Genomic DNA, 15,782 nt, shown 5'->3' with positions numbered 1-15,782 from the left:
GAGGGTCATAGATGCAGACATAACGCGAAAAGCATCTCTTGCCGTTTCAGCACTCGGGCAGGATATAGCGACCCTTAAAATGGTTAAAGCAGTCATACTGCAAGGGTGGTACAGTCAGTCCTGTGAGTTATAGACTGGAGATGACAAATGCAGCGGGGCCACAGGGAGAACGACGTATGAGGGAACATCCAGAGGCTGCACGGAATACTTAAAGTCTCCCAAGGCCAGTAGGGATTTCTGTTTAAGAAACAGATCCGTTATGCATTTATGATTTATGTATATGCAAAATCAGAATGAGAAAGTAGATGGTTTTTCTTCTTTTGGGTTATTCTGCTGGACCAACGATAGCAGAATCTAGTTAGCATTCTGGCTCATACTCATGCCACTCGTTCAATCAAATTAATTAACGGTTAAGGGAGCACTCAACTCAGTCCTGGTTAAAATCACACAATCTCAAGAGTATGTTTCTCACACCTGCGCAACTGTTCATTAATGTGCATGCTAATAAATATGTGTGTGTGCGTGTCAAACGATGTGTTCTCACATGGTCTCACATGTGCAGTGACGAAACTGCTCTCCTAATCAGCGCTGATGTAATCAGCAGTCAGCCCATCTCTCTCTCTCTCTCTCTCTCTCTCTGGCTGTTTTTCCATAGCAATCACTACTAAGACGTACTATTGTGCTGCGTACTATTCCTGCTAACAGGTCATTGCCATTAGAAGAGCTTATCTTCCAGTGTGGGTATTTTATATATCTGTACGCACAAACTGAATTGCATTAACATGGCATTGCCAATCAAAACAGATCGGTAGACAACCAGCTGCTGGTATTGGTATTGGTCATTCTACTTGCATGTCTGTCTGTATTTCATTAAGCTTTATGAGAAAAAGAACAAATTCTAATTGTTCAGTTTTCCTGGTAAACTGACTTGCCTTAGACTTGTGTTGTCATAACGTCCTTCATGCATTTACCATGTGCATAATGTGTTAAATCGTGACAGTTTATTCAGTTGTGGGTCGGAATGAGTCGTGATGGGTTTAAGTACTGTAAATGGGTTGAATATTGTAGTCTATGCAAATCAGCAATGCTGTTACTTTATGTGTAATTATGAAGTTGCATTATAGATATATAATTCCAGGCTATTACTGCAAATAGGAACCCTATATGTATAGTTTGCAGTTTATTTCACTTTAGATTTTAAGCACTGGGCACACGATTACCCACATTTTCGGATTATACCATGGTGCAGTTATTGTGACTGTAGTAAATCTATGGGAAATCACAGCGATTTGTAAATTAAAAAGTTTTCTATCGTTGCAAACATTGTTTCTCCTGTCAGCGCTGTATCATCTGGCTATAAACGGTTATTTGTTGTCCTTGCTGAATTCAAGAGCTTCACACTGGATCTCACAGTGCTGTTCAGTGGTTGCGAGACTCATCAGCTAGTAAGGAATGCGTACACAAATTACGCGCGCCACAAGTCCTCGAAACGAACGGGTTTCGTATAGCAACGCTGTCACGTCTGCCCTGCTGTTTGAATTATCGTTATCGATTTATTGCCCATACCTTGTACATTAAAAATCTCTATGCATTATTACTCTCACAGTTAAAAGCTTTATAGTTAACGCCTTTTGTTTCTGTCCCATTCCAGCCCTTCCAAGCTACACCTGTGGGAATCCAGGCCAGCTGCTGAACGGCATGCAGCAGGGCTCTACTTTCAACATCGGGGATAAGATCCGCTACAGCTGCAACCAGGGTTATGTGCTGGAGGGCCACACTGTGCTCTCCTGCCTGGCCACTTCCTCCGGCACCGCTGCCTGGGACTTCCCCCTGCCGTACTGCCGAGGTGAGTCCGGGGGCTCCAAATGGGCCAGGTGGGATTGGACCTCCTCAAGAGAGACTTGAGAAAAGGTTACCAAGCGTCTTTATCAGGGCTGACAGACATCCCAGCGTTTAGTAGCAGGTTGGCTGCACAGTTCTACTTTTTCCTGGATGAGACGCAGTAGAGACCCCCCGAGGTGATACCTGCCGACGTGTGAAAGCCGCATGAACGTGTTGTGTGAGACAGCGGGGTCACGTGGTAGCTGTTGCCTGGGGAAAAGGAATATCTAAATGCTCTGGGTCATGATACACTGAAAACATTCTGACAGTTCGAGGCCAAATATTAACACAATGTTGAGCCCCCATTGACATCACGTGCTTACATTTTACGTCAACTCTGTTATACACAAAGGCCCATAAATATGCATAAACGAACTGTACATGGGCATATTCGCATATTCATGACAGTCTCATGAAAACATACACAGGTCTAGCAGTTAATAAAACAATGAAATCGTGCTCCACAGATAATAGCATGTATAATGTATTAGACATATGCGAGTGCAATGCACAGAAGCTGTGGTCTCCAGATCGGGTGTGAGTGTGTTCTCGCAGGCCAGTATGAACCAGGGCCATCTGTGCCCGGGCTGGGGGACAGGAAGCCCACGTAAAGACACACATGCTCAGGCACGCAATGCCAGAAGAAGACCCCTACTTGCCAATGTTGAAGCTCCACTATCCTTCACTGGCGTCCTTCTCCCCCTCGTGATATTTTTTTCATTGCACAGTTTTTATCTATTTTTCTATCGCATCACTCCACTATCTTATGCCAGGTGTTAGCAGTTCATAGATTAACAAAGTCTTGATCCAACCATATGTTTCCAGCTGTTCATTCCTTCTTAACTTTAACAATAAAGTATTTCTGTAAAATATTACAGGAGAGACATTTGCATCATACTGCAGTTCTTGGTACACTTAATCTGGTGGTTCTTAGCCAGCATGGGGTAGGGCACAGCAGGGATGATGCATTTAGTATTTTATTTTTAAACAAACTTTCTATTTAAAAAAAAGACAATTGTTCACAGGAGTGTTGCTGGTGTAAACTACAATATCAAGGCAAAAGCCAATGAAGAAGCAGCTCATTTTGTATGTTACTGGAGTAATATCGGCAATGATGGTGGCAACTTCTGTTGCAGCTTGAATTGTTTGGCTTGCTGCTTTGTTTTCACTTTATTTTCTAGCAGACCAATCATTGTGATTGTGGTCCGCATAGATTTGAAGTGCATGTGAGTCTATGCTGTAGGTTTGACGCAAGAGTGTTTATCAACCTTTAGACTTCAACGTAATTTAAATTTAGTGTTGTTTTGTGGCAACCGTTATTTTTTTAAACATTGTTTATAAAAACAACATGCATTTCCTAATTGAACTATGGCCTATCCTTAGCATAATCTAAGCCACTTTTGTGAAACCAGACCTAAAACTTTATTGCTTGCATTAAATATGCTACAATTAGTTTGAAATGTTATCTTTTAGATTACAGCTAATATGCTATAATTTGAAATGTTATCTTTTAAATTGTAAATGCTATCTTTTTCTATTTATAGAGGAAGTCAGAAGGGAAGTAACCTTAAACATCAGATCACCGTACTGAAATTTTAACTACTTTTGTATCCTCTTTCATCCTTCATGCTTTATCTCTCTTCAATTTGAATGGTTTTCCAATTAATTAACCATGCGACTGACACCAAAGTCTGTTCTGCTCTGTACACAAGTAGAGAAAACAGCGACTCGGAGGCTGTGGTAGCAGACAGCCTAGTCTCCGGCTCTGATTATGGGTGGCCAGAAGGTGGCAGGAGGTTGGGTCATTTCCCTTAAAGGAGTCGCACGGTGTCAGTAAGGCTCCAGGAGCCATCTTGCTTCACTGTCCTCATTTCTGCTTATTTTCCAGGCCTCTTCACAGCATCCAGTATGCCTTATTTACCACTTCCTTTAGAGCACATTATAAATATTTGATCTAATAAGCCTACATTAATAAATAGTTTCCCAGATGAGCATAATACTGTATGTTCAGATCTTTGTGTCTAAGCATCTCCTCATGCTCTGTATCCTCACAGCCTTCTCAACCCCCTCATTCACATTCCCACCGTGGGAATAGATTCGGTTTTCCGCATTCAAAACGTTAAAATGGCGGGCTGCTGGCATGCCACCCTCCTCTGTGGAACACTGAACAGGATGCTCCTTCCAAAAGGAATATAAGAGAAAAGCGTGAAGTTGAAATCTCACGAACTGTTGTTCCTCCAAAATCCTTTTCTTTTCCCCGTTGTTCTTCTCTATCAGTGCTGGCTCTCGGGTCTCAGGGTGCTGCTGCACACCACTCTCTGCTGTGTTACCATGGCAGCCGCAGAGCCCGAGGAAGGCAGTATGAAGAGACATGAAACACAAGCAGACCATCTTTTGTAGGGGCTTAGATCTTTATGCATCACACATCATCCATTTATCCAAGACAGTTGAACAAGTCGCTTTGACATTAAAGAGACTTCCTTTGGGCAGTTCAAAGGTCTGCTTGAGCTTATTAAGAAAACAGATTGATATGAACAAAAAATTGTGTCACAGTGTAGTTGTGAGGAAATGGTGCAGAAATGGGTGCTTTGATACTCAGTGCTTTGATAATAAGTTCTTACTGTTGTTTACTATAGTATTGTACATTTGTACTTCATGTGCCATGCACAAAAAATGTCTTTGCTGGGCTAAAACCAACAGTTTAGGCTGGTCTCTTGATGATAATACTCAGTAATGAACAATTTCCACATTTGGATATACTTCTATGGTAATGATAGGGAATTAACAGAATATGTTTTTTTGCGTATCTAATTGCACCAATAGCAAAAGAAAAAAGAAATATAAATTGTATAGTATAGTACAAAGTAATACAATCTAAATACTATAAAAGTGCAGTGCTATAAATATACATTACCAGTCAAAAGTTTGGAGTGGTTCATATTTGTATTTGTTTTTCTTTTAAGAACTTTCTTAAGTTGACAGCTGTGAAAACAAGAAAGAAAAACAAAAAAAATATTACGGGAGATTTCTATTTGGATGTTTTAAAATGTTGTTAAATATACATATGTGTGATTGTAAAGCAAATTTTTCATTACTCCAGCCTTCACTGCCATCCTTCAGGGATATGCTGATTTTGTGCTCAAAAAGTGTTTCTTGTTATTATCAATTATGAAAGCAGTTGTGATGCTTAATATTTTTGTGGTTTTATTAGGATCCTTTATAAATAGAAAGTTCAAAAGAATAGCATTTCTTTGAAATAGTAATCTTTTGTGACATTCTAAGCGTCTTTACTGTCACTTTTGATCAATTTAATAAAAAAATAAAAATAAATAACTCACGCTGGCTCCAAACTTTTTAACAGTATTGTATGTGTAGTGAATTGCGATAAGTTATCATTCTGATATCCATAATGCATAATGAATCGTGACTGGTCATGTGTTCCTGGCATATATTTAAAGCCAGCACTTGTAAGCACAAGCATCTTCTTCGTGAACTGTTAATCTCGTTTTTAGGCTTTTGCAAATAGTAAACAATTTTTCACAAAGCCTTTTATAAATATTAGCAGTTTAGACATGAAGTCACAAAGTCTCTACAAGATCAAACGACCAAACTGAGAAGCAGAGCTGAGGCCAGTGATCGGCGTGTTCTACTGAAGTGTGAAGGAAACTCTCGGCTGGAATACCAATAGCCGGTCCTCTCTCCGAGCCCTCCCTCCCCTGCCTCTGTTGCGCTTTTTTTTTTTTTCCTCCCTCCCCTCTCTCCATCCCTCTGTTCTAGAACTCTCAGAGGCTGCTCCTCACATATGCTCTGTGTCTCTCCGGGGAAATGTAAGAGTGACGGATCTGACGGAAGACTGACAGGGCCCAGGTCCTCCCGCCGTTTTCCACTCACAGAAAAGAAATCATGCGATTAGCCAGTCACCGCTAATGAATCCCATGCTGGCCTGTCAGAGAAGAACTCATCACCCATCAGTGACAAGCAAGCTCCTTCACCTGTGTGAGGCATATACGCGCACACTGCACTCGCTCTGACATAGAGTTTGTTTATTTGGCTGGTGAGAGAGAATTTTGCCCGGTAGGTAGGTGTGATGACTCACTTTTTTTTCTCACATTGTCTTTGCTTCCTCCCTCTCGAACTCACACACACGAACGCCAACTCAAACGCCTCCTAAACAAATCTCCCATCACTCTCTTTTCCCCTCAACCCATCTTTTACCCCAGAGAGATTCCTAGTTATCATTATGAGTCACTCACTCGCTCACACAGAGGCTTTTTGCTCCTTTACTTGCCTGGAAGGCAACATATCCACTTGGCATGCACCCATAATTCAGAATTCCTCTGTAGCTATCAAACTGGAGGCTTTACGGGGCAGGGATGTCTTTTTACTGTACGTGTAAATTTACAGTGGAGTTCAAGAGACCACATGTTAAAATAATTAGTTTAAAATAGCAGTGTTTTTTTTTTCTGTTTCAAAAAAAAAATTCTTTTGAACTTTGTTCATTAAAAATGCAGGAAAAAATGTATTGCGGTTTTCACAAAAAAACGAGTAAAAATAAATAAATAAATAAATAAATAGCACAACTTTGAACAGTTTATTGAAATGTTTAATATGCAAATCAGCATATTAGATAGGAATAAATTGAGTTTTAAAATACATTTAAATATAAATCAGTTACTTTAAATTGTAGTTTTTCACAATATTACTGTTTTACATTTTTGATCAAATACCTTAAATACAACCTTGATGAGCATAAGAGACTTCTTGAAAAAAATGTAATTAAAAACAAAATAAAAAACAAAATAAAAACCTCACCCGATACTCTTTTGAATGGTAGTGTAAATTTACCTTCAATGTATCTGATTATTAACCATAAAGTGAGAAAGAATGTATTAACAAACACAGACAGTTTGAATCTTTCTTGTTTTATTTCTCATAAATATTAAAATTTTTATATTTAGAAAGAAAAAAAGATTTCTCAGAATGTCTGCTGTTTCTGCATCAATAATCAAATAAAATAACCTGACATGCATTATAATGTTTATAATTGCTATGCTGAAAAGAAAATCAACCAATAAATGAATAAATGGTAGTCTCAGACCATTTGGACATTTTGAAGACAATTTTAATCAACCTTAATAAGGGATAGATGCCGGTTCAAATTTTTCTGAATGAATGAGGCTGTGATTGATAGACTTCACTGTGTGAAGGTCAACTTTCTAAAGAGTTTCATAGAGTTGTTGTCTACTGGAAGTTTTGTGGAAATATCTTTTGTCAGCAGAACAATCTTTATGTTGATAAACAACAGTACAGTCCACTGAACACACTGCACTTCTATTTCATACAGCCTCATATTTATTCCTGTCAAAGATTAAATATGTCTCTTCCTTGACTAAGGTCTGTTGAGATGACCCAACCTTGACACCCTTAGCTAAACATCTCAGATTCTGTATGATTTCTACCATAACTCACCATGGATATCTTAGTCCCCAGTTACCTGTAGGTTCTCCAACAAAGTGTTTTTCCAACTTATAAACTACAAAAATGTGTTAAGATACAGTATGGTTGTCTTCACAATTTTTATATTCATTTTATGTACGTCGTCCTAGAGACAAAACCGCTTTAGATGATGTTGGGGAATAGTCTTTTTGAAAAGGAGGTCAGGTATCTAGACTCAACTTTTCTCCACGTCAGAAAGTTTTGATTTCTTCCTTTTCTCAGGGGAGGGATGCATGGAAGAAAAAAAAAAACAGGGGGGAGGGAAGACAGTGGGTCTGTTGCTTCGCCTTCACCCTCAGTTGGCTCGGCTCTTTTTCCTCACCTCACGGACTCGCTGTCAGGAAGAAAGACTGAGCATCAAGAGAGCGAAAAATAGAGAGATTGCATTTGATTCACTAAGGAAGGTCGGGAGAGCCAGGGGGCTCAATTACCACAGCAGCCTTTAAGTGCCTATTTGTTATATAATCGTCTCCTTAACACAGTTTTAAAGAGGAGAACAGGTTTTGACTACAAATAATTAACAGAATTTTACATAGATCTCAATTAATTACCCCCATGTTACAATGTGTTGCATCACTGGCCTGCGAGTCTTGCCCGAAACCTCAAGACCCTCACTGAGTGTCACGGCATCTTATCGTTCTCCAATTTCCAGCTATTTTTTCTCCAGCTGATTTGAGATGTTAAATGTGTCTGTGTTCGTGTGTCACTTCTTTGCAGCGGACGATGGCTGCGGCGGTACACTACGGGGTCAAAGCGGTGTCATCACCAGTCCAAATTACCCCCAGGAGTACAACAACAACGCGGACTGCACCTGGACTGTGCTGGCCGAACCGGGAGACACCATCGCATTGGTCTTCTCCGACTTTCAATTGGAAGAAGACTACGATGTTCTGGAGATAACCGGCACAGAAGGATCCTCTCAGTGGTGAGTGCCCTAACGGTTTGGTTTTTCAGGCATCGCTGGGGAAAGCGAAGTAAAGCGCTCATCGCTAGGGTGCAAGAACGATTGTTGTGGTGCTTTTGGCAGCGGGTAGGTGTTTTACGAGAAGGAAGCCAGGAGAACCGCAGTCATGAAACATCTCAGCACTTGTTCAATGGAACAGAACCAAATCACAGCTTGATTCAATTATTCAGCACATAATGCGCACAGAGCTTGGACCAAATAGAGGGGATAAAAACGTTGCAGTCCATCGCAAACCTTGTCTGGGGAGCACCGGAGTACTGTTCATTTATGAAAATGGTTTTATGGGCCTCTTAGCCTTCACATACGCACAATTTCTTTTTCACACCCATTAAGTACTGTGACAGGCTCTGAGAAATTTTTATTGGATCTGGACAGGGAGGGTTTTTTTGTATCAGGTTGTGGACATAAATGTGGCAGTCTAATGACACAAGATGAGGCAGTGTGTAATTTTTTAGATCATTCTAGACTATTTTCTTCTACCCCATTTTAATATGTGACAAAGAATGCGTGTTTTTATTTGGGGAGAGTTATGAAAACCTGTTTGGAAATATTTAGCAGTTCTGTCAGAGACACTACTAGTTGATGACTGTGTATGATAAATTAGGATAAATCAGCTGTTGCGGTGGAACATGAAGTTGCTATTTTTTATTGGATTTGTCCTAGGATTGATACAGTTTTATTAGTTTAAACTTAGCAGTTGAAATGCATAAATTCATACAGCAATAATAGGTTGATATTTTTACTTAGCAGACTACTTAAAAGGCCATTTGGGGTACCTGCATTATAGCTTGCCAAATATATTAATTAGCAGTGACAAACATGTTGTTTTTATATGAGAATCCTTTTAAAAAATATTGACTGAATTCACTTTTTTGTGCCTATTAACATACTGTTAATTGTTATTCCTGTTTTTGTTTGCATTTCATTTGCATCATTTAATAATGCTCTATATACACACACATAAACAAAACAATATAATATAAAACCTAACCTGAACCTAGATTCAGTTTTCTCAAATTTTCAGTAATTCAGTTAATTTTTCATTTTCATTTTCATTTTCCAGTAAATATGGTAGACAACTTCCTGGTGAAGTACAGTAAGGTGGATATTTTGAATCATTCAGTCTGCTTCAAACCCAAAACTTTCTTACAATCAATGAAAGATCCCTTTCAAATTTTCTTTCATCCAGTCCACAACTGATGCATTTTCTTTTTCAGTAGTCTGTTTGTTGTGGACGTATCACAATACAGAAGAAAAAGATCTGTTGCTGCTCTTTTTCTACATCACAGTTGTATCCTAATGATAAAGTGCTAACGAAATGTTACATATATAGATTTTTTGTAGACTGTTAGCTATGGAAAAAAAAAACTTGACAGTATTTTCTCAACGCAATGGTGACTAATTGGACCACCATTAAAACTTTGGGGACTTTGAGACCATAGCTCAGATCCTTTGAGGATGTAGATTCTGAACAATGAGCTGCATAAGTTGGCATGTAAATTAACACATTATGTCCGTAGACCAATTAGAGAAGCCCATTTACCGTGGTGCCAAGAGTCTCGCTGCTGCTGGGGTCCAGCCCTGTACATGCATAGGTCTTATGGAGTCGTGACACCCTGCACTGGACTCATGAAGCATGGCTGCACATCTGCCTCTCAGACAGACTCTCTGAGGGTCAGCTGAGGAGTGCTGAAGAAAGGTTGTTCCTGGCCCGAGGAGGCGATCGATAGACCCCACTTCTCTCTGTCCCCTTGCTGCCACCATGCATGGGGTCACTGCTGAGCCCTTAATTAAACAGGCAATTAACAGAGGGTGAGGACTGAGCAGACGGAGAGAGACGAGATGGTGTCGTTCGACCTTGGCATGTTCTAGAAGCCTCAGGGAGAGTAAATAAAAAAAGGAACGAACGACCCAGCACCAGAACTTCACAGGCAATTAACCAATGAAAATGGCCAAAAATGAACAAAAGAAACATCAAATACTGTCAGAGTGGCTCAGGTTAGTTTGGTCTCTAAGGGATTGTGGAAGTTGTTCTGCATACTGAAGAGTGAATTTTTACTGTTAGATTGATGAAAAGTAGGTTGAAGTCATAAAACGGGATTTATTGTATAATGCAGGATTCGCATGCAATTTTTGAATGAGTATTTGAAAAATTGGGAATATTGACTAATATATGTGAATATTAAAGTGCAATCGGATTGCTATCAAAAGTTAATTCTGTATTTCTTAACGTCTCTGTGTGAATAAGCAGCATAGTTTCGTACTCCATGTAAATTTCATCTCCAGAGCTGCTCAGAGTTTATTTCATGAGCAAATCATTATTCATTTAATAAAACTCAGTATTTGCTTCTTGCCAAAATAAAGGTTTGGTTTAACTTGAGGAAATGATGACAGGAAAATGTTACAATTCTTGTTGTACAGAATTTATAATACATATAACCGCAAATCCATTCAAATGGAATTCAGAAAAAAAACTAAAAAATATAACTTAGTGATCAAGCAGATTTGAGAAGTTATCGTTGGCACCAGCTGCTGTTAATCTCCAGATTTTTCAGATATGCAGCTGGCAGTTTAAATAGGTCTGATTGAGAGTATTTACAAGTGTGTTTTTATGTGTGTGTGTGTGTGTGTGTTTGAGTGGTAAAGGATAAACAGAGGTCTCTAATATGAATGGTCATCATTGTAGACACGCCCCCCCCGGAAGGAGGAATGTCAAAGGCTGCATGTAAAAATCAATATGCAAGTGATCAGAAAGAAAAACTGCTGCTCTGTCAGGAGCTGTTTCTATCACCCTGAGCACTTGATTGGCACAAGAAGTGTCAGTGTGCTGTGTAGAACCCAGCAAATAACACTGGACACTCAGTCATCTGCCCTCAGCAGGGTTACCCATGAATCACTCCAAAGAGCCCCTCATTCCCTCTTTATCTCCTTTAGCACAGATCCACTGAGCCTCAGAGACACTACTATATCAGCATGGGGATCCCACTCTATAAAACACGTTATCGACACCACTTGAAGCAGTTTCATATGAATTCACATGATGTTCCACCCGCTAAGGGTTTATCTTTCTTGACCTATTTAAATATTGCTATAGTCGTGGCTCGGTGGGATGTTTATACGTCGCACAGTGGTGCACTAACCCACGTTCAGCAATGTCTTGTTTAAATAAATAAATGCATTACCATTGTTGTTATAAATTAGTATGTTTTAATATTCGTTTATTTCGTCTTTTTTATGTTTGGTACATCTGAGATCCTTTAGCTGTTGCTTTGTTTTTTGAAGATCTGAGGCTGTCAGTCCTCTGGATCTCCCTGATTCCTTGTTACTCAGCAGGGTTGAGAGCAGAGAGCAGGCCGGTATACCCTGGGCACCTAAACACTGCTATAAGGATCGTTTGTTATTTATGCATCTAAACAAAGCTTCAGTCCTCTCTCTTTCTCTAACTCACCAGTCTCTATCTGTACATCTCCACCGAGACTGACTGATGTTCAATAGCTACTTGCGTTATTGATTACCTGTTTCTTCTCAACTGTGAGAGAGACTGGTATTTATAGAAAGCACTGGATTTTTGGGATGGATCCATGCCTCAAAAGGTCATTCTGTAGGCTTTTTTTTTTTTTTTTTGGTGAACAATGTTGTAAATGTGCTTGTTAAATCGTAATTCCTAATGTCCTACAATACAAAAAGAAATGTTTTTTTAAATTCAGCATGTGGTAATTGTGGAATGAAGGAATCGGAATTGTTTTCAATTACTTTAAATGTTCACTAGACCAACAATATTCCATCAAATATTGCTCCTGTTATTTGAACTGAATTTTCTGAAGAATTTCATATAGAGAAAATTGCTTATTTTTAAGACCCTTGAATACATTACAGCACAAATATGATTATTTTTCAAGGCTTTCTCTGTTTTTGCTGTTTGCTGACTTTATTTGTGCTGCTGGTTTTGTCAATGACGATAAGAACTCATCTTTAAACGTAATTATGTTTGTTTATTGTTACTGTCATAGAGGTTTAAATGAATTGATTAGATCAACTACTAATACATATTTAATCCGTGTTTAAGAATTAAATGGTGACATTTATAGCATCGTTAATTGATGCTTGGCACAGTATTTTGAAGGGAATTTATTATTGGAATCTTTAGCTGTTATTAATAAACAAATATGATTATTAGACATAAACATTTATACAGTACTGAAAAGCAACTGACGTTAAACATTTTCTGTTCATTTATTTTTCAAATAAATGTATCTGTTGTCAGGTATATTTTGAACATCAACGAATCCTGAAAAAGGATAATATTCACACATAAAATAAGTAGCATAACTTAATTTTTTTATTATTATTATTATTATTATTATTATTTTTTTTTTTACATTTGTTAATTCGTGAAAATATTTCCTGACCATGTCACACTGAAGACTGCCATAATGACTGCAAAAAAATTTGACAATATAATATTTCCAATTTTATTTTATTATATTATTATATATGTATATGTATATATATATATATATATATATATATATATATATATATATATATATATATATATATATATATATATATATATGCTTTCAGGTTTTTAGAGAGGTTTTTATCAGCTTGGTGAGCTAGGATTACTGGATAAGTGACCTAGCGAAACCAGCTCGGCAATCTACCTCAAACCGTTTTAATCTCACCTAGGTTATGCTGAATCTTTTCAAGCATCAGTTGACTTGTAGAACACAGCTTCATTCAGTAGTCTTTCATCTCTAAAAAAAAAAAAAAAAATCTCACATTTCTCCGCTTAAGATCTCCAGTGCGCTATTCTCTCGTGACCGTGTCTTTATTGGTTGCTGACGTACATCTTCCTTCTTAAGGTCTCCCCGGCTAAGTTTTAACCTCCGCACCGCTTGTTTTCAACCCCGTCTCCCTTTCTCTTCGTGCTGGAGACGAGGATGTTCCAATCCCGAGTCCTCAGGGAGAATCTGTCATTCCGCTGGCTGCCATTCACAAAACCCTGCGCGCTTCTAGCAATAACGCGCTGTTCGTTTTGGATGCGGACGGAGAGACGGGTGTCGCGCATTTTGTTTTCGCACATTTGGCTGGCAGCGGCGCAGGCTCAAGTAATTGCCCACTTGCTTTCCTGTCGCTCTCTTTAGATTACAGTCTGGATTCGCGTGACTGGCAGAGGATTTGTCATCTGTGTGCTGCACCGCATTTGCCTGGTTTTAAGAGATGAAGTTTTATTTATAAGAGGCAAAAAAAAAAAAAAAAAAACGAGAGCAAGAAAGCAACACTCGTTGTAAATCATTCCCACCGTTTTATTTCTTTATTTATCCTGGTAGACACGTATGCCTCGGCCCATTGGTGGAGGAGCGGAGCGTAGCTTTGGTTTTTCTGTGCGTGTTTGTGTTAAACATGACGGCTGATCGGCAGTCGAGTCACGCAGATCCCCGCAGAGACAATCTCCTTCCTGTCAGTCTTTCCTCTGCAACCTCCCCCTCATTATTATTGAGATGCCATGAAACGTCAGGATGCAGGCAGGCTGCTCTAATTGTCAGATGAAAGTGTGCCATTCTGAAGTCGTTCATAATAAATGCCGTTTCTTATTTTGTTTTTCTCCTCGGCCCTCTGGTTACCATTTTTAAAATGGTGCGAAACTCGGCCAGAACAAACACTGGGGATGGAGGGTGTTGCGTTTCGCATGGAAATCTGAAGGAGTGTTGCAAATGTTCAGTTCTCCATGGTTTAGACACATGCCACGGATAATTACATCAGACTGTAAAAGCAGGTCAGCGTCTTACTGTGGAGGGAGATATCAATACCATTTCTCTACCGGATGCCTTTCTCGTTACTTTTGCTGTTTTTTCCCCTCCCTCTCTCTCTCCCGTTGTCTTGAATTTTTTTTTTCTTTTTGATTCAAGATGGCTAGAGTTCAAACAGAATGAATTGTCTTTCGAAGGGGGGATTCCCATACCTGCACAATTGTTCAATTCAGCCAGATCAAAATCAAATTCTTTTTTTTGTCGTTGAGTGTATTATTTAGATTAAAATACAGTCTGCCGAATAACCAGTGCAATGGGTTGTGTGTTTGAGGGGATGGTTCAGCAAGAAACACATTTTTGGACTGATCTGATGTTTTGACTTAATCATGAATTACAGCAGGAACATGTGTTTAATAATACACTGAACAACTTTTATGTGTCTAAATAATATTTAATAATATACATTTAAGTAATTTATTAATCATTCTTATTAAACACTGATAACATAACCGGTTTTTAAATAACGTAATAATTCAGACATGATAAATTGATCATTAATGATATATACTGCATATATATATATATATATATATATATATATATATATATATATATATATATATATATATATATATATATATATATATATGCACAAGAACAAGATAACAAGGTGTTGGAATCTGATGAAAAAATTACGAACCACCCACACTTGAGTCAATAGATCAATAGAGTCAGTTTTGAGACCCAAAGCAAAAATTACATAGCAACCATACCTTAATCTGTGGTAATACCAAATTCAGCTCATATCAGTCTATAAATGTTCAACTTTTTCAACTGTTTTCATCAACCACAGAAGACATTCAAGCGACAAAAGGTGAGAATTTTCACTTGCCTCAGGATTTGAGTTGATAATGATTCCGAGGGCAACAGTTTGACTATTGATCCTCCTTGCATCATGTTTCATCTTATCCTCCGCTCCTCCTGAGTCAATCAATCACTTAATCAGCCAGTCAATAATTATTTTGTATTGACACGAGGGTGAGTAAATACTGACAGTCTTTGTTTGAAGGACTCTTTTCTGTTTAAAATGACAAACATGCCTCAAAGATGCCTGAAAGCATCGCATGTAAATTGTGGCATGTGACTGTGGTCGTCTTCTCCCTGAGGAAATGACATAGAAGGGGCTGTCAGTATGATGGGAGCTGAGTGCATTATCATTATGGTTTCTGGTTGTACTGCAAGCCGTTTCGCATAAGACTAAACAACGACATCGCGCCGGGCTCCGTGACATTGGCGTTTCAATTATACCTCGAGATGTGCTACTCTGCATGTAAAGTATATCCTTCCCATCCTCGCAGAGAGAATACACACGTATACCCTCCATGAATAATACACAGCACCATATGGTCTGGAGGAGTATGTGCTAAGCATGCAGGCAGAGATCACATGGAAGCATATGTGTTGTGGTTACTTTTTCTTTTTCTGTTTTGTAGCCGGTGATCACCTGGGACATGAGAACCCGCAATGTTTAATAAGTAAATCCGCACTGCATCGCCTAGATTTCTGCTAGCGTAAATGCCTCTGAGGCGCAGGTCTTTTTCTTAACCTCTTCATGTTTCCACCATGTCTTTGCTGAAGCAGCAGAATTAAACTGAAACTATGTGTTGGCATCCCATCAAGGACAGTGT

The 15,782-nt window shown here is 38.8% G+C and overlaps 1 protein-coding gene across 1 annotated transcript in view; it reads left to right on the top strand.

The window, feature by feature from the left end:
- csmd2 (CUB and Sushi multiple domains 2) overlaps positions 1-15,782 on the top strand; it is a 241,845-nt gene that overhangs the window by 69,988 nt on the left and 156,075 nt on the right. The window contains 2 exon segments of the mRNA XM_043218014.1: positions 1,652-1,846; positions 8,095-8,302. Coding sequence (XP_043073949.1) covers positions 1,652-1,846; positions 8,095-8,302 — 403 coding nt within the window.

Source organism: Puntigrus tetrazona, chromosome 19 (assembly GCF_018831695.1).
Source record: "Puntigrus tetrazona isolate hp1 chromosome 19, ASM1883169v1, whole genome shotgun sequence".
Classification (NCBI taxonomy): domain Eukaryota; kingdom Metazoa; phylum Chordata; class Actinopteri; order Cypriniformes; family Cyprinidae; genus Puntigrus; species Puntigrus tetrazona.
The sequence above is the reverse complement of the archived record's forward strand: the minus strand, read 5'-3'. Positions and strand labels throughout refer to the sequence as shown.